The sequence below is a fragment of the Centrocercus urophasianus genome, unplaced genomic scaffold (assembly GCF_019232065.1).
Source record: "Centrocercus urophasianus isolate 14NV4802_14NV808 unplaced genomic scaffold, USGS_Curo_1.0 seq_10, whole genome shotgun sequence".
NCBI classification, from domain to species: Eukaryota; Metazoa; Chordata; class Aves; order Galliformes; family Phasianidae; genus Centrocercus; species Centrocercus urophasianus.
In genome coordinates this window covers 73902824-73925939 of record NW_024884142.1, presented here as the reverse complement: position 1 = coordinate 73925939, position 23116 = coordinate 73902824, and the positions used below count along the sequence as shown (strand labels likewise).

At 48.7% G+C, this 23116-nt stretch overlaps 1 protein-coding gene across 1 annotated transcript; it reads left to right on the top strand.

Annotated features, from left to right (window-relative positions):
- Position 1: 1 nt before the first annotated feature.
- Positions 2-16209, top strand: AARS2 (alanyl-tRNA synthetase 2, mitochondrial). The gene is made up of 22 exons (XM_042822630.1): positions 2-220; positions 313-501; positions 785-930; positions 1707-1901; positions 2405-2549; positions 2968-3113; positions 3406-3514; positions 4018-4056; positions 4802-4913; positions 5465-5592; positions 6323-6476; positions 8270-8439; positions 9412-9525; positions 9949-10089; positions 10298-10435; positions 10833-10942; positions 12100-12208; positions 13593-13718; positions 14113-14223; positions 15003-15086; positions 15207-15317; positions 15698-16209. The coding sequence occupies exons 1-22, from the start codon at positions 2-4 to the stop codon at positions 15860-15862; spliced, it is 2961 nt and encodes a 986-aa protein (XP_042678564.1). The 3' UTR covers positions 15863-16209.
- The last annotated feature ends 6907 nt before the right edge of the window (positions 16210-23116 follow it).

Sequence of the window (23116 nt, the reverse complement as noted above, 5' to 3'; positions counted from 1 at the left end):
CATGGCGGCGGCCAGTCCTCTGCGCCTCGCGCTGCTTGCGGTGCGGCGGTCCTGGCCCTGCTGCCCACGCCGCGGTGCCGCCTGCCCGTCTGCGGGGCGGATTCGCGCCGCCTTCCTCCGCTTCTTTGAGGAGAAGCACGGCCACCGCTGCCTGCCCTCCGCCCCCGTACGGCCCCGCGGCGACCCGACCCTCCTTTTCGTCAACTCGGGCATGAACCAGGTGCGGGCCCAGCCCTTCCCGGATTCTCTCCCCGCATGAGCGTGGGTAGCAGCCGGCGATAGCTGCTAGTGTCTCTTTCCCGTGCTCTCTAGTTCAAGCCCGTTTTCCTTGGCACGGCACATCCCCGCAGCGAGCTGGCGCAGCAGCGGCGGGTGGTGAACAGCCAGAAATGTGTGCGTGCTGGGGGGAAGCACAACGACCTGGAGGACGTGGGCCGTGACACCTACCACCACACCTTCTTCGAGATGCTGGGGAACTGGTCCTTCGGGGATTACTTCAAGGTGAGGTGGCAAGAACAAGTCCTCATCTGGGAGGGGGACGTGCAGGCCTTTTCTTCGAGCATCGTAGCTGTACTGTGATACCAGTGCTGCACTCTGTCATGGGCGCTACAGCTCCAAACTCTGTGGTGCAAAGCTGAGGGGTCAGGTGCTGTGCTGAATCACTGCAACTGCTTACAGAGAGCTAGAGCTAAACATGCTTCTCTGGTGCCTGTCATTTTGAAGAACCCCCTTTTCTCACTCCGCTCTGTATTCCTGCGCTTCCTTTGTGTCCCTGTCTGCTCAGGAGGAGGCGTGTAGCATGGCCTGGGAGCTCCTGACAGAGGTCTACAAGATCCCAAAGGATCGTCTCTATGTCACGTATTTTGGCGGAGACTCTTCACTGGGGCTGAGCGCAGATGAGGAGTGCAGGGATGTATGGCTCAGCTTGGGGTAAGCATGCTGGAGAAGGGGCTCTGAGCATTAGATACTGACATCCAAGTCTCCATAGTCTCTCATTTGTTCTTTAATTGACGGAAGATAGATGTGGCAGTGAGTCTTCGACTCATTTAGTTTTTTCTTCCTTTGGGTTACTGAAAGTTGGACTCTTCATCCTCTGGATCATTTTACCTTTAAGCTACTGCTCAGGTGCAGTTGGTCTGTGGCTGTATGCCTCAGGCTTTCTAACCTGGATGCAGTGTGCTAAAGATGTCTGTGATCCTTTACTTCTTCTCCACAAGGAGTTGTGCCGTCTGCATTCTGCTAGCAATTGCTGTTTTAATGTGATGATAAAGCCATATATATATATATGGCTATATATATATATATGCAGTTTGGGAGTTTGTTCTAGGCTGTACGTGAGCTTTGGGCCCAAGGCAGCCAGCTCAGTGCTATTTGTAATGGTCAGTCTTGTTCCTCATGTCATGGCTCTGGTGCAATTCTTTCCAAGGAGAAAAGTGGCTCTACAAACCCAGTGACACATCTGTCTCCATCAGCAGGAGCCATGCTGGTTTTGCTGGCCATTCTCAGCAGTGACGAGGGATACAGCTTTTTGCTGCTAAGGAGGCTAATTCTACGTGAACAGAAGCAAACAAGTCCTAATGCATTTGGATTCTGAGTTTGTAGTAGTCAAGGAGGCTCTATCCTTTTCATTTTCCTTGTGATATAGTGTAACCGTGTGCTTTGCATGTGCACACCAACATTGCCACCTCTGTTGTTTGCCTTTCCAGAGTGCCTGCCAGCCACGTGCTGCCTTTCCCAATGAAGGACAACTTCTGGGAGATGGGTGACACAGGTCCCTGCGGTCCTTGCACGGAGATCCACTATGACCATGTGGGTGGTGGAAGAAATGCTTCAGCACTGGTGAACCAGGGCAGCCCTGATGTAGTGGAGATCTGGAACCTGGTCTTCATGCAGTATAGCAGGTACCAGGAACCTCCTCTGAACTCCAGTGCCTTTCTCTGTTACGTGCCATCTGAATCATGCATGTATACTTTTAGGCACCTCACTGCTTTCCAGGAGGTGGCAGTAGAGGAGCAAAGGAGAAGCTGGGAGGATGTATCCACTGAGACTCGTGGTTCTCCTTAGCTTTTATCCATTCCTCCTTTAAATTATTACACCAGAGATCAGGTCTGCAGCAGTACAGAGACACTTGCAGGGTGAGAAGACTGCTGTTTTGAAAAATCCTTTTTCCATCTATTGCAGTATAACCTGATGATCTGATGACCAGAGCCTGGCTGCCAGTCAGTGCCAAGGCAGGCTGCCGTTAGTCTTGTCCCTGAGTTATCTTGTGTTGAATTACCTGCTGCTTCTATCCCATCACTCCCTTATTGCACTCCCATCCTCTGCATCTCCAGTACATCTCTTCTTTGCCCAGAACTGACTGGTACTTTTCTTCTGCCTTTTATTTTTCCTAACTTGCTGACAGAGAGGTGGAGGGGAACTTGCTTCCCTTGCCTCAGCACCATGTGGATACAGGAATGGGCTTAGAAAGGCTGGTGACGGTTCTGCAGAACAAACGATCCAACTACGACACAGATCTCTTCACTCCCATCCTGGATGCCATTCACAAGGTGATCCTGTTTACAGTCACAGCTAAGTAAAGCTCTTCTGGAGCAAGCTATTTGCCTCATGCCATACTACAGCCTTGCCTTCTTTACACAGTATTTTGAGACAGGAGGTATGTCTGGCCAGGCCCCAGACAGGGAAACTCAGGGTCAATTCCACACTGGAAATCCACTAGTATAGCAGCATCGATGATCCATTTTTAATTCTAAGTGTCTTAGATTTCTTAGGGCTAGGACACTGGCTGACCTGTCTTAGGTACAAAACTTTTGGTCTCTAATGTTCTGGAAGGATTTAATCAATTTGTCTTACATTCACAGAGTAGTTGAGAAGCATGATGTCAAGTGTACCTGGCTGCCTGTTGCATTGGAACTTTTCCTTCTGCATCCTTCTGCTGATCTGTGGTCTCCTCACTTTCTCTTTCAGGGCTGTGGGGGGCCCAGATACCAAGGTCTGGTTGGGAATGCTGATGTTGGGCATGTGGATATGGCCTACCGTGTGGTGGCAGATCATGTGCGGACCTTGTGTGTGTGCATCACTGATGGCATCTACCCAGGCCTCTCTGGAGCAGAGTAAGGGTATATGGAAACTGCGTAGTTTCCAGTAGGGAAATTAGGTCCAGAAGGGAATTGGAGCCGGGGGAAAGGTGCTAATGTGGACCAAAGATGTGGAGAGATTCATGTGAGAGCCTGAAAGAGGTTCAGACCTGCATCTCATCCTTGGATTGGGTATAGAGTATGTGGAGCAACCAACCTTTGGCAGTTAGGCCAGGCCAAAGAGGGGTTGTGTGGGGGGGTGCGCTGGACTGTGGGTGCTGGGCAGAGATGCTCACATGCTGCTTGGGGAATTCTGCCCTGCTTTCAGACTGGTGCTGCGTCGGATTCTGCGCAGGGCCGTTCGCTTTTGTTCTGAAGTCCTTCATGCTCCACATGGGCTCTTGGCCTCCCTCGTGCCTACTGTAGTGGAAGTGCTGGTAAGTAAGAGCTACTGCTTTAGAGAAGACAAGTGTCAGACATTCTCTTCAGCTCCATGTTTGTATCCTGTGCAATGTCAGGAGACAACCTTGGACAGAATGGAGTACCAGGAGGGTGTATCTGGTGCACTGCAACAGTAAACATCTCTTGTCTGTGGATCGCTTGTGATGGGGAGCTGTGCTATTGTAACTAATGATACAGTCAGCCCAAATAAGCATAAATATATGCAACTACTCACTTGTTTCCTCAGGGCAGCAGTTTCCGAGCTGTCATATCTGGCTAAAGCTTTCTGAGATTGGTCTCTGTGATTACTAACAGCATCTTAAATGACAGTGCTTTCTGCCCATTGTGAACTGATGTGTTTGCCACAGAGGTGCTGTGCAAGGGTTAGCTGAGTAGGGTTATGGGGAGATAGCCAGGAGACAGCAGCTGTAAGTATGGGTGTGACTCTCCCATGTGATACTGTCTGAGGTTGGTGTTATCTCTAACTGATACTCTACAGGGAGATGCCTATCCAGAGCTGAGGAAGAGTGCAGACCAGGTAAGCAATGCAGAAACCCTGGAAAGAGACCTCCCTCTCTCATGGTCTTTGTAAGGCACTATTCTCAGAGGCAGAACCCATTCACAGATCTTAGCTGGAGGAGTTTGCATAGCCTACTCCATAGCAGGGTTCTCATGTATAGGCTGGGATGTGTTGGGACCATGTCTGCATTGTGGGCACTGCCTGGGCTTGAGAAGTATATTTAGTGGACTTTGTTGTGGGAGCTCTATTAGATCATTAGCAGGGACTCTTTGTTCTGATAAAAGGCAGCTGTTGCTCTGGAAAAGCTAGGGCAGCTATTTTGTTGAATGCAAGTACAGTCTGTTCTAGCCTGAGTACCCTTTGTCCAAAGTGGCTTGGGGATTTAAGGCTAGTCCCTGCTTGCTTCTGCTGACAGCAGCTGTGAAAGGCAATTTCTCTGTCTGTTTCAGCCATGCAATTTTAATTGGGTCATAGATAACAAAAGTGTAACAGGGAACATTTGTTTCAGCATCCATCTCTTCCCAGGTGGATGGTAAGTATTATCAGGGATGATGATAGGAGACAAAATGACTTTGGCACTGTTTAATAGTGCAGCAGAGACACAAAATAATGGATGCTGGTTCATGCAGACAGAGCACCCATTAGAGATCCACTTGATTTGTTTGAGCTGCCTCTAGCAGCGAGCCCAGAGGTGGCAGGGCTGAGCTGAGCTGGAGAGCTTCCTGTGATGTTATGGGTAACCCTTCTTCTGTTCTTTGGGCAGGTTATGGATATCATCAATGAGAATGAAGTTGCTTTTCTGTCCTCCCTTGAGCGTGGGAGGCGTATCATTGAGCGGACAGTGCAGCAGATGAAACCTTCTGAAAATTTCCCAGGTAAGCCTCCTATCTCAAGTTGCACTTAAAGATGGTTTGGTCCAGGTCACTGCGAGCATTGCGGTCAAAACTGTAGCTACCCTTCTCCATGTGCTTTTGATGACATTCCAGCCCTGGGCATTCCAAAGCCAAATTTAAAAGCAGATATTTCTCCCTTCTCTAGGCTGCAATTGTTTCCTAGTACATCATTCCCACAACGAACCAGGCACTGGGAAAGTTAGAAACTCCCTTTGCTGCTTTATTGATTAAATGGATTCTTGCAAGACACAACTGAAAGGAGGTGCTCAGGGCGCAACCATAGGAGCTGCCTGCTTAGATGTGCTGCACTGAATGTTGGCAGAGATGTGGCTGTGCAGCTCTGTTTGTACTCAGTCCCATATTAAAAACTGTGTGGCTTCTCTACCCTTTCTCATTATCAGTGCATTTGCACACAGCCCACATGAACCTAGTTGCAAAGGCACACGTCAGATTGGTCCCACTCAAGCAACTTTGGAGATGCCTTTACCTCCTATGCTCATGCATAGTTCATATCATTCATTTTTGCCCTGCAGCTGAAGTAGCCTGGTCTCTCTATGGGAATTTGGGGTTCCCCCTGGATCTAATTGACTTGATGCTTGAAGAAAAGGGAATCCATTTGGATTCAGCTGCTTTTCATGAGCTTGTTCTAGAGGATGCTAAGGTAAGAGACGCGCTCTTCATGAGGATAACTCAGAGCCTACCCTCTCCTGTGTGCCCAGAGTCAAAATTCCTGTCACTACTGAGACTTCTTAGATGCACCACAGGGCTATGCCCCTTTTCCCTGGAGGGGAAGTGAATCTGAAGCAGCAGTTCAGTCCCACTGCTCTTTCCTGTAGTTGTTTAACTGGGAAGTATTTGCTGGTGATTCTTTTCAGGTGACTATCGGTGTTGTACAATATTGGCTGGAATGGAGGTTGTCACAGAATTACATACATTAGGGGCAACCTCTCGTAGTCATGCAGTTCAACACCCCCAAAGCAGAGCAAGCTTGGACAGCCCAAACAGCAAGTGAATTATGAAGAGTTTATATAACCCCCTCAAGCTCTGTAGTGCTGGAAGATTTGTACTGCCTGCCCTGTACAGTAATCAGATCAAGGCCTCACTGTTCTGAGCTTTAATGGCCTTGAAGTTTCACAGCTACACAGCAAGTTGTGCAGGTAGTGTTATGTTAGCTGTTGCTTATGGCTTGCCTAAAAGCTAGCACAGAGTTGTATTGAGTGCTTGTAGGGCTGGAAGGGACAAGTTGGTTTAGCAGTAGCCTGCATCAGCACGGACCTAAGTTAGTCTTTCCCAGGAAGATGGCAGAAGCTGCTTCTAGCTTTAAAGCTCCAGTTACTGGTTTGTATTTCCCCAGCTACCTCACATCTAACTTTGCCTTTACTCTGCTGCAGCGAAAGGCTCGTGGCCCACAGGAAGGACGACAGCTGGAAGGCACCGTTGTGCACCTCGATGTGCACTCTCTGGCTCAGCTACAGAGAGACAACATACCTGCTACTGATGACTCTCCAAAATACTCCTACAAGCTTGGGCAGCATGGTCAGTATGGTAAGTATCAAGATTCCATGTGTTGAGCAAACTGCCTAAGGGAGCAGGAATCCTTCATGACCCTGCTGTTACTAGCCGGTACATGCAAGAGAACACGTACTTCATAGTTCAAACCTGTCCACCTTTCTGCTGCATCTTTTCTTGGCCCTTGTAACTTTTCTCAAAGTAGCTGCTGTTATTATTGCTGGGCTGGTAGTAAGGTAGTACCAGTAGTGAGAAATGGGTTGGTCTTACCATGCAATGCTGAGGCAGCGACTGTTGATTTCTGCCAGAGATGAGTCCGTCCCCAGCAATCAGGCTTCTGGGTTGAGTGCTATGGAGAATGAAGATTATGCAAGGTGTTTTGGTAGGTGCTTAAAGCTGTGCTCTTGCTATTTCTTTGGCAGGCCACTAGATGCCAGTGCAGGCTTTTTATCCTTTGGGATAACTGGGGCTGCTGATGCTCTAGGGAAAGCATAAAGCTGAACCATAGAGAGTGAGAGGTGGTGTGGCTGTCGCAAGCAATTAGAGATAGCTGTGTACAGCCTGTTGTCCAGTGTACTGATGACAACTCACATCAAGCAAAATGTGAGGCAGTTCAAACTGTACAGCAAGTACGTAGCTCAAACTAGACAAACTACAGAGAGAGCACAGTGGAGGAAAAATGAAGACACTGGTTGAATTTACTAAGCTAGCACTATATTGCTTCATCAGTCACTGAATCATGGAATAGTTCAGACTGGAGGGAATCTCTGAATGTCCAGTCTCTTGGTCTAAGGAGGATCAGCTTCACACTCAGAACAGGTTGCTTGGGATCTTTGATTAGGCTTTCAGTATCTTTAAGGATGAAGATCCCACTGCTTCTCTGGTCTTTGTTCCATTATTTTTTTTATCACTCTTAGTGTGAAAGGTTTTTTCCTTATATACAGTCAGAATTCCTTGCACTCCAGCTGTTGTCTCACAAATGCCACATACAGAAGTGAATAATCATTTTCCTTGACCTGCTAACTGTATGTTCGTACAGCCCAGCAGGTAGCAGTCTTCCTTTCTGCAAGGGCACCCTGCTGACTTGTGTTCAGCTTGCCCTTCAAAAGCCCAAGGTTGTTCTCAGTCCATTTCTTTGGCCTACCAAGATCTCTCTGAAAAGCATCCTTGGTCTTCAGTGTATCAGCCAGTCTCACCAATTGCTGCCAGACACAAGCAGGAGAAGCATACATCCCATCCTATCATAGACAATCGTTAATGAAGATGTTAAAATGTGTTGGCTATAATTTCAGCCTCCAGGTAGCTCTGCTAATATCAGTTGGACTTCAGAATATTGAGCAATTTTTTCTGGGGCCCAACTGTCCAGCCAGTTATACACTTGCCTTATGGTCCACCTGCCCAGTCTAAATCTCCTGAGTTTGATTTCAAGGATGCTACAAGAGAGTAGCTTGTTTAATCAGGGAAGATAATCTCCCTTGTCCATCAAGCCTGTTTTCTCCTTGTAGAAGGCTGTCATGCAAGTATGCAATATAACACGATGCAGGCATGTCCACCATGTCTTTCTTGAGCTCATGTGAACCTAGATTGGGTGTCCCTGAGCAGTTACCTACTCTACAGTGGTAAGTAAAGTTTGGGATGACTTGATTCTGAATAGCAGATCCCTTGTCCTTTTGGCCAATAGCTGTTCCTCTGATCAAGTCAAAGGGAAGTGCTAGCTTTCATTATAGACTGTGTGTTGGTAGGGATGGCCAGAGAAATGGTGCCTCCTTTCATGGTGTGATCTGACAGGGTGCTCGCATTGATTGCTGCCATCTTCTTCCCCTTGGCAGAGTTCAGCCCGTGCCAGGCCACCATCCTGATGCTGTACAGAGATCAATCTCTTCAGAAGGAGGTCGGGGCAGGGCAGCACTGTGGCGTCATCTTGGACAGGACTAACTTTTATGCAGAGCAGGGTGGGCAAGACTCTGACCAAGGTTACCTGATACGCTTAGGACAGCAGGTGAGACACTTTGCTGGTGGAACTCAAAGTTTCCTGGATAGTGAGGCCAGACAGAGTTCTCCAAGTGATGGGCCCTTTTACTGTCTTAATTTGCAAGCTGCTAACTCTTGACAGTTTCCCTGTCTTTGCCTTGGGGTTGGTGGGCGAGGGGAGAAACAGCAGTAATCTCACAGAAGTGGGTCTGCTGCTCTGGTTGTCTCTCTCTCTCAGTTCTTCACAATTTCTTCTTGCTGTGAAAGTGTTGGAAGTATTCCTGGGATTTCCTTTGGTGTGTTGCACTCTTAACAGCTATGGCAGCAATGCAAAGAGAATGCAATTAATAATCAGAGAGTCCATGAGAAGAGTAACTCGTCTCTGGCCAGTCCTAGACAACTGCAGTGCCCAACTGAAGACATATTAGAAAATCTGTTATTTCTCTGAAAAGTATTAGGGAGGATTCTACTTCTGGAACAAGTTTTTTTTTAGCCTGCCAGAGGAAGGGCTTTGGCCCTAGTTATGTGGAATGCTGTATTTCTTCCCTCCCGCATTCCAGCTTTTAAGAATCACCTTTGGGCACTGATGCAGCCTTTTCAGCCTTACAGAATGCAATAAGTACATCTTCCTAAGCTGAAGGGGAGATTGAGTTCCTCTTGCCAGCCTCATGAGGCAGAAGTGACACCTTGGATGCCTGGAACATGTGTCTTGGCATTTTCTCTTGGGCAAATATCCCTGTTAGGAAAATTCATTAGCACAGTTGGTGTGGCTGCCTCTACACTGCAGACTGGCAGTCTCAAAATGTGCAGTGATTGGCTGGATGCAGGGAAGGGATGAGGCACTCTGGTTATGTTATTTTGTCCCTGCTTTTCCCATCCCATTCCTGTCTCTTTGGAGCTAATAAGAGTTATGTTTCCCAGTAGGGTCAAACAGGTATCTAGCACAGGCTGTTGGATGTTCTCTGTGACCCAACTCACTTTTCTGTTTCTCTTTGCTCAGGACGTACTCTTCCCTGTAGAGTCAGTTCGTCTCTGTGGTGGTTACGTGATCCATGAAGTCACTGCTGTAGAAACCCTGCGTGCTGGAGACCAAGTGCAGCTCTTTGTGGATGAGGTAATCTTAACCCTTTCCCAGCCTTGCTTTGAGAATCTTGTGAAGTCCTGAGTAAGCTATTCATATCAGAGCCTTGTCTCTTGTCTTGACTGTTCTTCATTACAACGTGCAGCAGGAGGGGCAAACTTGCAAATGACTTTGTCTGTAGTGTGCTATGAACTGCAGCTCTGTCTGGAAGTATCCAGCCTAGCTTTTGCTGTTTTACAGAGGTCATCCCGTGGGAAAAGATGTTATATATCTGCCTGGTAGCATCAATTCATTTGACAGCCATGCTACTTGTTGTTTTGTTTTTTTTTTTTTTTTTTTTCCACCATCGTCTCCCATCCCCTCAAATACAACCTTTTCTTATCTCTTTGTGCCATCATCTGCTCCCCCAAGGTGTGGAGAACCAGCACTCCATGCTAAATCATCTGGTGCTTTCAGGTCCAGCGGCTGGCCTGCATGACAAACCACACTGCTACCCACTTGCTAAACTTCGCTCTTCGCCACGTTCTGGGTGACAGCACGGAGCAACGAGGTTCCCATGTGACAGCAGAACAACTGCGCTTCGACTTTAATGTCAAGGTGACTGGACTTGTGTTTCTTTGGTTCTCAGCAGTGCCAGTACCGCAGTACTAGCCTTCTCTTCAGGGATTGTTTCTCCTCTCACTGTAAGTCACTTGATGCTCACTATTCCCTTTTACAAGCAGAGAAGATGAGACATGGGAAAGTGACGTGTCCAAGCTCCTTTGTTCTCAGGATGCTTCTCCTGAAGGCAGACTTACTTCCTCAGGGCCCTGTGACTGTGGAGCAGCTGCAGCAAGTGGAGCAGGTGGTCCAGGATGTGATCAAGCGAAATGAGGCTGTGTATATGGCTGAGGTCCCACTTGCACTGGCAAGAAGAGTTCAGGGACTCCGTGCTCTAGATGAGGTATGACAGGAGGGCAGGACGCCTCTTTCTGAGCCTTCTCTTTTAGCTGAAATCATCAGGGTCATAAAAGATATTGAAGCAGGAGGTTTCCATAGGGAACTGATTCCTAAAACTCAGGGGTGCAAATGGGATGGAGGTGAGCTACATTATGTGTGGAGCACTACATTATAATGTGTGGAGACTGGTGATGCATGGGCTTTCTACTTACTTCTTCAGACTTAACAGCTGTTGCCATCACCCAGTTGTATTTATCCCCATACAGGCTACTTATGGTTACCAACTTTGAAACCACTCTTGAATAAGAATAAAGTAAGGCAGGGTTCTGAAGCCATATGGTTAGTCTGTAAGTGTCCCTGAAGGCTGTATGGTAACTGCTGATCCTTCTCTCCTTTGTCAGGGGTATCCAGATCCAGTGAGGATAGTGTCCTTGGGAATTCCCGTGGAGACTGTGCTAACCAGCAACTCTCAGGCTGCAATGCAAACCTCTGTGGAGCTCTGCTGTGGGACGTAAGTGTCTTTTTACTAATAATCCAAAAAGGTGTGTTTGTGGGCAGACTGTGTCCTTGTAATTCTCAAGTTGTTTCCCACCCTGATGCCAGGTCCAGGCCTATGTGAGGATTTCTGTGAGGATCTTCTATACAATAGAAGGAGCACTGGTGGCTTAGGTAGAGAGAGATGTTTCCAAGTTCCACACTCTGTTCCTGTGCGACTGAGTTTCTTCACCTGAAACAGGGACAGAGTAGGCTTGTTGTGGAGCTTTCAGAATGCCAGGGTGAGAAAACAATAATGAAACACAGAGCATTTTTCCTTGTTTCATAGTCTGAAATCCGCTTGAAAGCTGCAAGGCTGCAGCAGAGTGTGAAGCAGGATTTGTGTCCTGTCACACTGGGTTTGGTTTGGGGCTTGCAGGAGGTCTCCAGACCCTGCAGAAATCTCTGGGACAGTTGTAAGAACTATTGTGCAGCCTGATTATTTTAGTTATTTTAGCCCTGTTCTAGCACTAGAGTAGAAGAAGAGTTAATCAATCTTAGTATGATGCTGACATGGAAAAAATGAAAACAAATTGGCATTTGAGTAGATAAAGCTGGAAATGAGCAAGTTTCTAGTCACGTGGGAGAAGCAGGACAAGAAACTGCGTGGGAGTGGAGATGATCACTTCTAATTAAGCTATCTGAAATAATTGCTTGTGGTAACAGAGTCACTGAGACACTGTAGTATTCATATCCATTTTTGTATAGCCAAGGAAGAGAGGGAAGGTGATCAGTTCCCTGTGTCTGTGCACAGCAGCAGTATGACTGCAGTCCAGTGGCTTGTATGTGATGATCTATCAAGGGAGTGGAAGAGCTGGAGATGAAAAATGGCTTTCCACGAGGTTCAGCAGTAGCTGAATAGAAGGAAAAGATCCCCATCCAACCTACTCATAAATAAATATATATATTTGTCAGTAGCCTGCTGGGAAGGTAGCACAAAGATTCTTCTGCAGTAGCCTCAGCTCTGCTGTCTCTTGCTCGACCAGGAGTTTAGGCATTAAAAAGGTTTGAAGCTGTTGGGACTGAGTAGAGACTGTCCTCCTGGAGATGTGGCTAAAATGAAAGCAGTCTTCCTGATGATTTCTGTTCCCAGAAAGCAGCTTGTTTCTTCTCTGTTCTCTGTCAACTCTGCAGACACCTTCTACAGACAGGAGCAATGGAGGATCTGGCCATTGTCAGTGAACGTCAGCTTGTTAAAGGGATTAGTCGTGTCATTGCAGTGACAGGGAGACAAGCCAAACAGGTAAGAAAGGAGAAACAGGTTTCAGCTAAATCCAGCTTTGTAGGCTCCTGTTTGGGCAATCAAATTCCCTCTGCTTGGGCTGGAGCCTCGCTGCTATGTCTGATCTCACTTCCTCTTTTACCCCTGAACACAGTTCTGTTGCTTTCCCTCACTGTGCATATCCACTCCCCAGCTGCCCTAGATTTCAGTCTCTTTGACCTTCGTTCCTTCCCTCAGACCCCCTTTTCCAAGATAGACATTCAATGCAGAGTGCCAGGAGACTTCTGGACTATAGAAATTTCAATCACTGGGGAGGTATTTAAAGGTGTAATCCTTTGTGCTTTGGTTTTACCTCCTGTCACAGCTGGACATTTGTTTTTTGTAACTGCAGGGTTCTGCTCTCATTCTTACAGACTTTTTTCTTCTTTCTGTAGTCTCTTTCTTGCCAAACTGTAGTTCTGATCTGATAGGGTCTGTATGAAAAGTAAGCAACCTATTATTGTTCCTGTGAGATCCTTGTTGTGTATGCAGAAGTGTCAGGGTCCCCTGTGCCTTGACCATTTCCTTACAGGCTGCAGTCAGAGTGACTCACTGCCAGTGGAACTGGGAGAACTAGATGCAAAGGCCACCCCTGCAAATCTATTGCTTTTTGCCTGGCTGTCCTCTGCACTGCTTTGTTTTTACTGTTTTTTCTTAATGCAGAGAAAGGAAAAGCTGCAGGGCACATCTGCATACTTTGCTGGAAGTGTTAACCTGAAGAGACCCTGAAAGGAGCTAAGTGTTAATTAGACAAGGAAGGCTGCAGGTGTGGGGGAGTAACCTGGAATACAGGATGTGTATCCAGATAGGCAGAGCAGTTCTCTCTGTCCACAGCTTTTCCTGTATGCTCTCTGCAGTCCTGGTCTCCCAGGACCATTGTGGGCACAAAGACCTGTCAGGGAGTGAAAAAAGCTTGCATTAGCTTTTGTTGGTGAAAGCAATAAGAAATGGGCCAAGACCAGCTGAACTCATCTTCAGGAAATGTCAGGTGTGAGGTTTCTTTAGTCTTAATGTTATTTAGTTTCTTCAGTTATTAATTCAATAATGCATTTGTTAATGCACTAAAAAGTAAAAGGGCCTCCCAGTTTTTTTTTTTGTCATTGAAATCCTGAGGAGGACTTTTTGCTGAAGAAACATAGCTACATGACAGTGTTGTCCCACAAGTGTGACCACCTAGCAATGGCTGCAGATCTAGAGGGAAGCTCTCTAGTCCAGAATCTCTTGGGGACGGTCGTTCTTAAAGCTTGACTGTAGATGTCTTCCCCCTGGATACTTAACAGCACTTCAGTGCCACCTCCCTCTTTTTTCCATCCCCGATTGTTCTTTGTCTTGCTGCATCTGAAACATTTTCTTTTCCTCTCTCCAGGCCCGAGAAGTAGGTCAGTGCTTGGCTATGGAAGTGGACTCTGTCTCAATACGGATGAAGCAGAGGAGGAGCACCTCTGTTCTTGAGATGCAGAAGCTCTCCAAAGAAGTGGGACAGTTAACCAAAGTAAGGATTACATTCCGTACAGAAAGATCCCAGCACTGGCTGGCTCTTGAGACAACATGACTTCCCTAAGAGATTCACATATTACTGTGGTCAATAGAAAGAAGCTGCAACTTGCTGGTGCCTCTTTGTTCATAAAGATTTAATCTCGTGTCCTGGTGCCTCTGCTCCCAGAGGGAATATCAGAGGAGAGTTAAGCAGTAAAAAAGGGTTTCCAGGCTTTTTCCCAGGTTTTAGATGCCCAGCTGAAAAAACTGTTGCAGTGAGTGACTGGCATGATCAGGTATGTGTATAGGAAAGTCTGGAAAGAGGACAGGCTCCAGTCTGAGCTTCCGGAGAACAAGCAATTTATTTCTAGTTACAGTTCAGTATCTTTACAAAGCAGACTGTCTTCCAGGTGGTAGCCAGCACTACAATGCCCCAGTGGCAGAGAAAAGAACTACAGAGCATCCTCAAATCGCTGCAGCGAACCGCCAACACAGCCATCAAGAAACTGGAGATGCAGCAGGTACTGTGACAGCAGCACACTCACTGTAGCTTGCTAATAGCACTGTGATGTCCACCACTGAACTTCATGTATTTGTCACAGTTCACTGCAATTCAGTGTCTGGAGCCTCATCAAATGTGGGTGCAATCACACGGTGCTGTGTAAGCCCTGTCTTGAGTTGATTTCACTGACAAGGCTGTTATTCATAAAATGCAGTGACTTGACTGCATTTCTGGTATATGCAAAATCCTGATGTCTGTCCTGTCTGTGAGGATAGGACTTCTTGCAAATACCAGCAAGTAGATAGGCATTGCCTACTTGTTAATGCATGGAGAAGATGACGTTGCCCTGAAAATGGTCTTTACAAGATCATGCAGTAGTGTGGCAGAAGAGCCTTTCTCCTATTCATATGGATATTGCTGTGATTTTTCCACTGTACTTGTTACTAATTTACATGATTATATTAAAAATCCTTATGAAATTCATAATGCAGACTTAATGTTCTCATTTACTTACAGTAGCAGTATCTTCTCAAAGGAACTTGCCTTGATACATGTGGCAGTGCAAAGGCCAAGGAGAGAATCTGAGAACTGAACTTGTCACTGTCCCTTTTGAAATCTCTGCTTGCTTTTGAGGCAGAAGGGTTGTACAGGTCTCCAGACCTCTGCTAACATAAATCTCCCCTCTGTCGTACAGAACAGCACTTCCACTCCCTATATACGTGTTGCATACTTACATACTCCTCCCAGTCACCCTGTGCCACCTGTAACCCCTTAAGTGCTGTGTGTTTCTTCCTCCAGGCTGAAGAGAAGGCGCAAAGGCTGCTAGCAAAACACTGCAACCATCCTGTCATTATTGATACTGTCCCAGCTGATTCCCTGTCTGTGAGTAAAGCACATTGCTTGTTTGCCCAGCAATACTTCAGATGCTGACTGCAGTCAAAGGTAGCTGCACAGCATTCTCCTTTGCTGTAGCCTGACCATGCCTTTTCCTTCCTCTCCTAGATCCTAATGAAGGTAGTGAACCAGCTTTGTGACAAGTCACCTGGCACATCAGTCCTGCTGCTCAGCCCTCAGGATTCTGGGGAGGTGCTCTGTGCCTGTCAGGTGTCCAAGGTAAGCAGAACCCTGGCAGAATCACAGGAGCTTGCCTGCAGAGAAGGACTGGGTACGCTGCTCAATAGGTCCCAGCTGATTTATTATTTTTTTTTCCTGGGTTTCTACCCAGTGGCACTGATTAATTATGTTGAGGAATGACCAGAGATGATTGTGCTGGGACCAGATAATCTTTCAGCTTTTGCTGGGCACAGATATCCCTGGATCCTCCAGGACGTGTTTGCCCAGCAGCAGGACGTAGCGCTAACACGTAAACTCAGCCTCCTTTCAGTCACGTCTCCCCCAGGTAGCGAGGGTCCAGGCTGGATGAGAGGAGAAAGGTGTTCCTTCTTCCAGACTGCAGAGTGCTCCACAGACCAAAGTGTGTGTCTCTTCCCCAGAATTGTCTCCCCGTGTTCTCTGCTGCTGAATGGGCCGTGGCTGTCTGTACACAGATGGAAGGCAAGGCAGGAGGTTCTCCTATCGTTGCTAAGGGCAGTGGAAATGCCAAGGGCATGCAGGGAGCCCTGACTACTGCACTGGAATTCGCTCGGAGTAAACTCTGAAATAACTGTGATGCTTTGGTAGCAGGACAGCTGTAAGCTGTGTGGGTACTCGATGCAGAGTTGATATGAAAGGTGTGGCAGCTCTCACAGTGAACATTGCTGCAACCACTGCATTGGAGCACTTGGCACCTGGCCATCAGGGCTGAGCAGAGAGCCTGTTCCTGATGCCACTAACAGAATGATGCTGCCTGTCCTCAGCATGGGCATATGAGGATTGAGCCTCAGAAGGCACCAGCTTCTTCTGGAATAGTGCAGTTCTTGCCACGAGACCAGCACTGGGAGGTTCTAAGAGCATGACTGTCTTATCCCAAAGTTATTAAAGGATGGAGAGCGTTTGATCTCTCTGATGTTTTGTTGGGGTTTTTTCTCATATCTGCACCGTTTTTGTTTTTTTTTCGTCCCTGTAAACCCAGAAAGCAACATATGCTCTTGTCTAAGCAGTCCCATCCTGCTGAAGGACTCACCACATCCTTACCTGATAAAAATGCTACTATAATTTAGAAATGGGAAAAGCAGTTCTCCTTGCCTGTGTGCACGCCCTTTTGCATAGCCTATGCAATGGTTAGTACTGTAGTCAGTCCTTGGTACTAACACACAAAGGGAAAAAGATCATCCCAACCTCCTCCTCTTTGCTTTGAGTGCACATTCTTACACATATGTTACTTCTGCTCCCTTTTAAACCCTTTCTTCTCACGCTGCTTCCTCAGACTTCATTGTTAGAGTGATGCTTCGAGTTCCTGACCAGAATACTTCTGTGTTAGAAACCGGCCTAAATAGAGAGGTCACACGTGGTAGCTGACTGGGAGGTACAACAGGATAGCCATGCAGAAAGGCTTCACTCTGTGAGCAGGAGCAGCAACCTGACACAGATGAATTCCACCAGCAGATAGGACTGCCTGGCGTGGTGGAATTAGAAGGAGGCAGTATCTGTGTGCTTTAGGGGGTGGGGGGCTGAAAGAACAGTGATGCTAGTGGGTGAGAAGCAGAAAGAGGGTAGCAGGATCAAAAGTTATGTTAGGATGTTTGATGCTGTGGAGGAAAGGCACCCCCACAGTGGTGAGGATGACGAGCCAGGAAGTGATTTTTAGCAGCTTGGGTAGACCAGCATAACGAGCTTCTGGTAGCTGAGAGCAGACTGGTAGTTGGCTGAGGTAGGCAGGGTTCTAACAGTGTTGCATGGCAGGAACAGAACTGAGCTTCACATGCATGACCCAGCAGTTAACCCTTTGGTCAGAGGGATACAGCAGTGCACTTGCACACAGCTGCTACTCTCAGCTTAGGTTTGTAGGGCAAGCTCGGCAGGCTGATGTATTTGCCCATTGCTCTGTTGTCACGTAAATAAGGCAAAGAGGATATAGTGGGGAAGGACTGTTTCCTGATTAGAGACATCTGCTACTTTTCTTAGCAGTCTGCATCTGCTGTGAGCAGAGCCTCCTCTCCTCAGTGAACAACAGTTCTCCTGGGGGAGAAAGGTGGTGGATTTAATTGTGTTTAGAGGATGAGGGATTTCCTTCCTCATCTCAGCAGCTGTCCAGTCCCAAATCTAAGACTCAGTGTCAGTCCTACACATCTTTTCTTAGTGCCAGAAAGGTGGCTGTCTAAAGAGCAGGAGCTTGCACTTGGTTAAGTGCCTGATACTGATATGATGTCCTGGAGGCAGAAGGAATGGGGAGCAGCCTGCAGAGGTGTCTTGTGTTTCACCATAGCACTGACAGCTCCTACATCTGCACCAAGAGGATAGACCTTAGACCTCCTGCATTAAACATTACTTCCAGCCAGGGAGCTTAAGGTAGAGCTTTTAGTAAAGGAACTGGTGAGCCAAGGTTCCTGGGTATCAGGATGACAGGGACAGTTCATACCATCAGTTAAAAATACTGTTAGTGTCTGTTGTTGAACACCTGCCGTATTTCATTCCATCCACAGCAGTACCAGGTATGGGGAAGGGAAAGGAATGCTCTGTCTTACTGGGAAAATGATTTTCCCATTTGCTTCTGCATTCATGTTACTATATTAATAGCTACTGCTAGAGATGATGTCTCCTCTCGGTATTGGAGAGTAGGTGTGTGAAGAGGAGGAGAGGCTGAGCTGCTTTTGCATCCAAAAGCAGAGCCTGAGCTTGCCAATAGCAGCCTTATAGCAGTGACCCAGCTGTATGACATCCCAGCTCTGTTGTCCTCCTCCTCTATCCCATGGGAAAAGTGGCTCCCCCCACACAGGGTGGCAGAACCAACTCTACCATGAGAAATAAGCCTCAGGTGTCCTGAGAAGAGGCATGAGGGGAAAGTTCCCTCTTTCTGAGCCTGCAGGGATTTTAATGGGTCATCAGCGAGGTTGCAGCATAACTAAGTCATGCTCTTGATGTGGCTCTGTAGCACAGAACCTGCCCTGTAACTGAAGGGAAGAAAGCATCTCATCCTACCAAACAGCAGTTATGTGGAGGCACCAGGGCTGCTGCAGTAGAAGTGCTGGCTTCTGAGATGTGGCTGTGCTGGATCATCACTGATCCTAGATGAACACATTTTATGCTGTTCTCATGCTTAAATCCCAGTGTACAGAACTACATCCCCCTACTCCTGTTTTTATTCCACAGAAGGATAACACACATCCATCCCATGTTACAGACATAGCTGCCACCTTTCTCTGTCTCAGCAGTAGGTAGAGCAATGCTCAGCTGGGAGAGCTTGAGGGGATGAAACATGAATTTTAAATATAGTTCTCTCACCAAAATAGCAGCCTACATTCCCTTACTGGAGATCTAAGGTGCAAGCAGTTCTCTGTGCACACACTTCAACTCCAAACAGCACGGGCTGCATGCACACACACAGGACAGTGGAAAGCAGGAAACTAATTAAGAAGTGATGAGGTTTTTGCTGTGAACAGGTGCAGTCAAGTTGGCAACTGTTCTGTAAGTCCAGATGGACCTCCAAGGTCCCTGAAGGGCATGCGAAATGCATGTGAGTGCCAGCCCAAATTCCAGGCAGCTACCTGACTTTGTGTAAAGGACCAACCATATTAGGCCTTGCCTAGCTGGAAGAGCTGCACAGATGGGATGAGAGCTGGGGCTCTGCAGGCTACGTAACCCTCTAACCTAGCGACCATGGGTCCCTGTCCTGCTCTCTGGCAGTGCAGCAGCCTCAGCACAGGGCTGGGGTTGGAGGGTATGGAGCCCTAGATGGATTGGTATCTCCAAAGAGAGCCTGCTAGGGAAGGCATCAGGAGTACCTGAAAGGCAGCCTGCAGGGAGAAATGGTGGGACAAGTCACTCAGGGTTTGCTGAGGAGAAGAGTTGGCAGCAGAACAGTGAGCACAGGCTGGGTTTCTCCAGCTGCACATGTAATCCCATGAGGGTCATCTTCAGCATGTGTCTCAGGGACATCCCCAAGACTCCTGGCATTGCTGCAGGCCTGTGTTTTGCACAGTTCATCGAGCCTAGGGGAAGAGCCAAGTTGGATGTGACCCATAATTGTCCAGCTGCCTTGGGGCCAGCAGAAGCTGAAGACCTCTGTCACACTCAATAGCAAGATGGGTCACTCCTTATAAACCGCCTCAGTGACATCCCTTCCTAGCAGCAGCTGAGAAGGAAGGAAAAAATAGTGAAAATATAGGGAGGAAAGCCTGCAGGGAACATCATGCTGCCTGCCGTGGGTCAGAGCAACCCCTGGCCCAAAGCACCTCTCCAACCCTGGCTCTGGTGGCCAAGCCCCAGGTGTACGGCTGGGCATGAGCCGGAGCAGCACAGGCATTCCATGGAGGATCCTGGGGCTCACCTGTGCTGCCTGCCCTTCACAGCCGGCCAGCTCACTTTGTGAGGATGACCACACTTTGCAGTCAGCTCTGGAGATTCAATTACAGCCCGTGTTTCTGTGCCACTTGCTGAGAGCAGCAACTGATAGGCTGCAACCTGAGCTCCTCTGGAAAGCATTGGGAAAACCCAGAAGGTAAGCACAGCTACAACCATGAGCCAGCCCCGGGTGCTGGGCTGCTGCTGCCCACCACATGTAATGTCTCCCCTGAGACTGCAGAGGGGCTGCAGGGAGGCTTGTCCTGTTGTGTTGGGGCAGGCTGAGTGCAGCTCTGCACTGCACCCTGTGCCCCTGTAGCTCTTGCGGTCCCTCCTGTGGGAGTACTCCAGAGTAAGCTATGAAGTCCCATCCCATGCAGGCAGTCAGGGTTCCTATGGGGGCTGTCATCCTCCAGGCCTTGCCGCTGTTTTCCACCCCAAGCCCCACCTGTGTTCTCAGCTGGCCGTGACACTCCTGAGGCTGCACAGACATGGGGTTGCTATTGTAGTCCTCGACACAGGTCTGCTATCTCCATCTCACCCAGCCTCCCCTCACACACTGCCCCATTCCTTTGCACCAGAGGTTACATGGGTTACAGCTCCAGGAGCAGGAAGATAAAACAGAAGCTACGCAGACTTTCTTTTCACATGGTGAGGAATTATTTACACTCGGGTTGGGATTTGCTGCTCTACTAATTTTGTTGTCTCCTTACTTGTCCCACATTGCAGCCGGCATTCTTTGCCCGCTCCCTTCCCTCACTGCCCCCACTCTCATTCTGCTTCCCCTGGCCTGCTTCAGCCCAAGGAAGGTGAGTCCTCACCTCAAATATCACTGAGTTTTACAGAGAAAGAGGAAAGGAGATGCAGAACTGTCTGACCTTTAAAACAGCCACATTCTCACATTTCCTCCCCCATCTCAAAGCAGCTCTTTGCTCTGCTGTAACCTTCTCTTCCCCATCCCAGCATTTATTTATAAGTGCAATCAATAATTAAGGAGCTGCCTGCCTTCCTCGGCTGCAGTGTTGACAGAAGCACCGCTGATGCTTCCTGGCTCAGCCTGGCTGCTCTGCTCACTGAGGCTTTTAATTTTCTCCACTGCCTTGCTGGAAACACAGCGACAGCCCACCCAGAGATGGCAACAGCAAGGCAAGCCCTGCCACAATGAGCACTCCCTGAATGCAAAGAGAATCCAGGCGGCTTTCCCTGCAGAGAGGACAAGAGGGCACGAAGAGAGGGCTGGGGCTCTGCCACCCGTCACTAGAGGGAGGGCGATGGCAGCTGGCAGCTCCTCAGCCCTTGGCACCAGGCCATGCAGCCCTGCAGGGATGAGGTGCATGAGGGGGAAAGAGGGCACCAAAGGACAGCATCAGCTCTGCAGCCCTCGGCGGTCCCAGGCTGTCCTACCCCATCAGTGTCCTCCCGCCACAGCAACCACGCTGACATTGTCCTCACTGCGTTGGGCTTTGTTTTCCCACAAGGAAAGGGGGCACTGCCCTCAGCTGGAGCAGCCCCTGGGTCTCTGAGCTGCTTTCTGGCAGCCATGTGAGGGAAAGGGGCTGTGCTCCCCGTGTAAAACCACCTGGTCTGGCAGACTTGATCCCCCCGTGCTTCATGTCCCTGCATAGCGCCTACCCCTGTTGCAAATACTTTGGGCTGATCAAAACACAGCAGAACAGGGAGAAGCTGGAATTAGGGCAGGAGAGGGAACAATACGCATCCACAAGCTGAAATGCACATCATGGACTTCTCAAGCAACTCAAGAGACCATACAAAGTGAAGGAAGTATCTCCATGGGGCTCTGGAAAACAGTCTCCCACCAGCTCTCATCTCCAGCAAGGGAAGGGAAAGGCTTCACACCTGCTCTGAATGCTGCAGAAGCTGCAAGAAACAGAAGGAAGAGAAGGTGCTCACCAGATCCTGTCCCTCCTCCACGTGGAAATCCCACCAGCATTCCTGCAGCAGCTGCAGGGCTGTGGCACCAACCCATCCCCCAGGAACAGTGTTTGGTGACCTGTGAAAGTGTTTGGTGACCCTGGTGACCCTCCTTACAGCCCAACCTACTGCAACTAGCCCTATTTCTGAGCATTTCTCCTAGGTACTGAGAGGCTTGTCTTCCCCATCCCCATTCCCCAGCTAAGTGACAATGAGGGGACCTGTGCTGCAGGAAGAGGAGCTGAGGGGCCTGCTGCAACACAGGACTAACAGTGGGAGACCCCAGAGCTAACAGAGAGGGCCTGATGCCGCGATGATGGCATTCCCTGAGTATCAGGAAGAGCCAGCAGAAGGTGCTGAAGTCCCTTGAAGAGAGAAGGGATTGCTCAACTGGTCAGCAGGTGTTGAGCCAGCAGCAGCTGTGGCTGCATCCTCAATTTTATCCATTACTTATAGCAGCCTGGGAGTTGGGCATAAGGAGACCAGGTCCGCTCTTCTCTAGCATCTCCCCCCTCAATCCCACACAGCTGGGGCTGAAGTCTGGGAAAGCAGGGGAAAGCACGACAGCTTGAAGTCTGCATCCACTGGTAGAGTTGTGTTGGTTCTTCACCATTTTTCTATAGCTTAAAGGGTGGAGAGGAAGGGAGGAGGGCCTGGCACAGCTCCTGCTGAAGCTAGTTTGCCATCTGGCATTTGGATGAGATGCAAGGGGCTGAGCGGGAGTCAACAGAGAGGCCTGAATCTTCTGGCCTGATGCTGGAGAGATCTCAGTGAAAGTGCTCCAGCAGCAAGGAGAGGGGCTGCAGACAGGAGCTGCTGGGTCCCTGGGCACAGCTCCTGCCCGCCTGGAGGTTTTCAAGATTCTGTCAAGAAAGCATATGATCTGAAAAATGTATTTGAAATACGAGAAGAGACAATTAAACTATCTAGCCTAGGGAGTTCCAGCACCAACATCAGAAAATGCATCCACCCTGCCATGAGCAGCAAGCATCCTAGAAGGAAGGGGTTCCCCATGGTGGAGTGCTGCCAGCTGCTAAGCCTCCCACCTGCCAGCATCCTCAGGCTCTTTACTAGGACCACTCCCCTCACCTCCTGCTTGGTTCCTGTGTCATAGTGGAAAGGCCAGGGCAAAATGAGCTTCACAGCTCCTGCTGCTTTCAGTACCCAGGAGTGAGCCTGCAGGACACACGGGATACGAGCACCGCTCCCCACCATGCAGTGCAGGCAGCAGCTGGGCTGGCTCCTGTGAGCAGGGCAGGGGGCTGGAAGGTGGGAGGTGGAATCAAATCCAAGCTAATTAAGGGTAATTACTGCTCTTCCCAGGAAGCAGTAGGAGACAGAATTCACAATCAACCCCTCTATTAATAGCTGTCAGCAGCTGCGTGGTTCCTGCTGGGACCTAGGGGGAGAGCGGAAAGCTTTGCGGGAGAAGCAGCACACATGCATGCAGTGCTTCTCACCCCATCAGCGCTCCCCATTCCTTCAATGCTGACTTTGCAGGGAGCTATTTTCTCTCCTGTTCCTTTCACCACTTCCTCTAG

Bases quoted from the DNA above. Each gene is read 5' to 3' on its own strand.
- AARS2 (XM_042822630.1), top strand. From the start codon at position 2: ATGGCGGCGGCCAGTCCTCTGCGCCTCGCGCTGCTTGCGGTGCGGCGG. The intron at 3,114-3,405 runs GTAAGGGTATAT...CCCTGCTTTCAG, and splicing joins CCAGGCCTCTCTGGAGCAGA to ACTGGTGCTGCGTCGGATTC. The intron at 8,440-9,411 runs GTGAGACACTTT...CTCTTTGCTCAG, and splicing joins TGATACGCTTAGGACAGCAG to GACGTACTCTTCCCTGTAGA.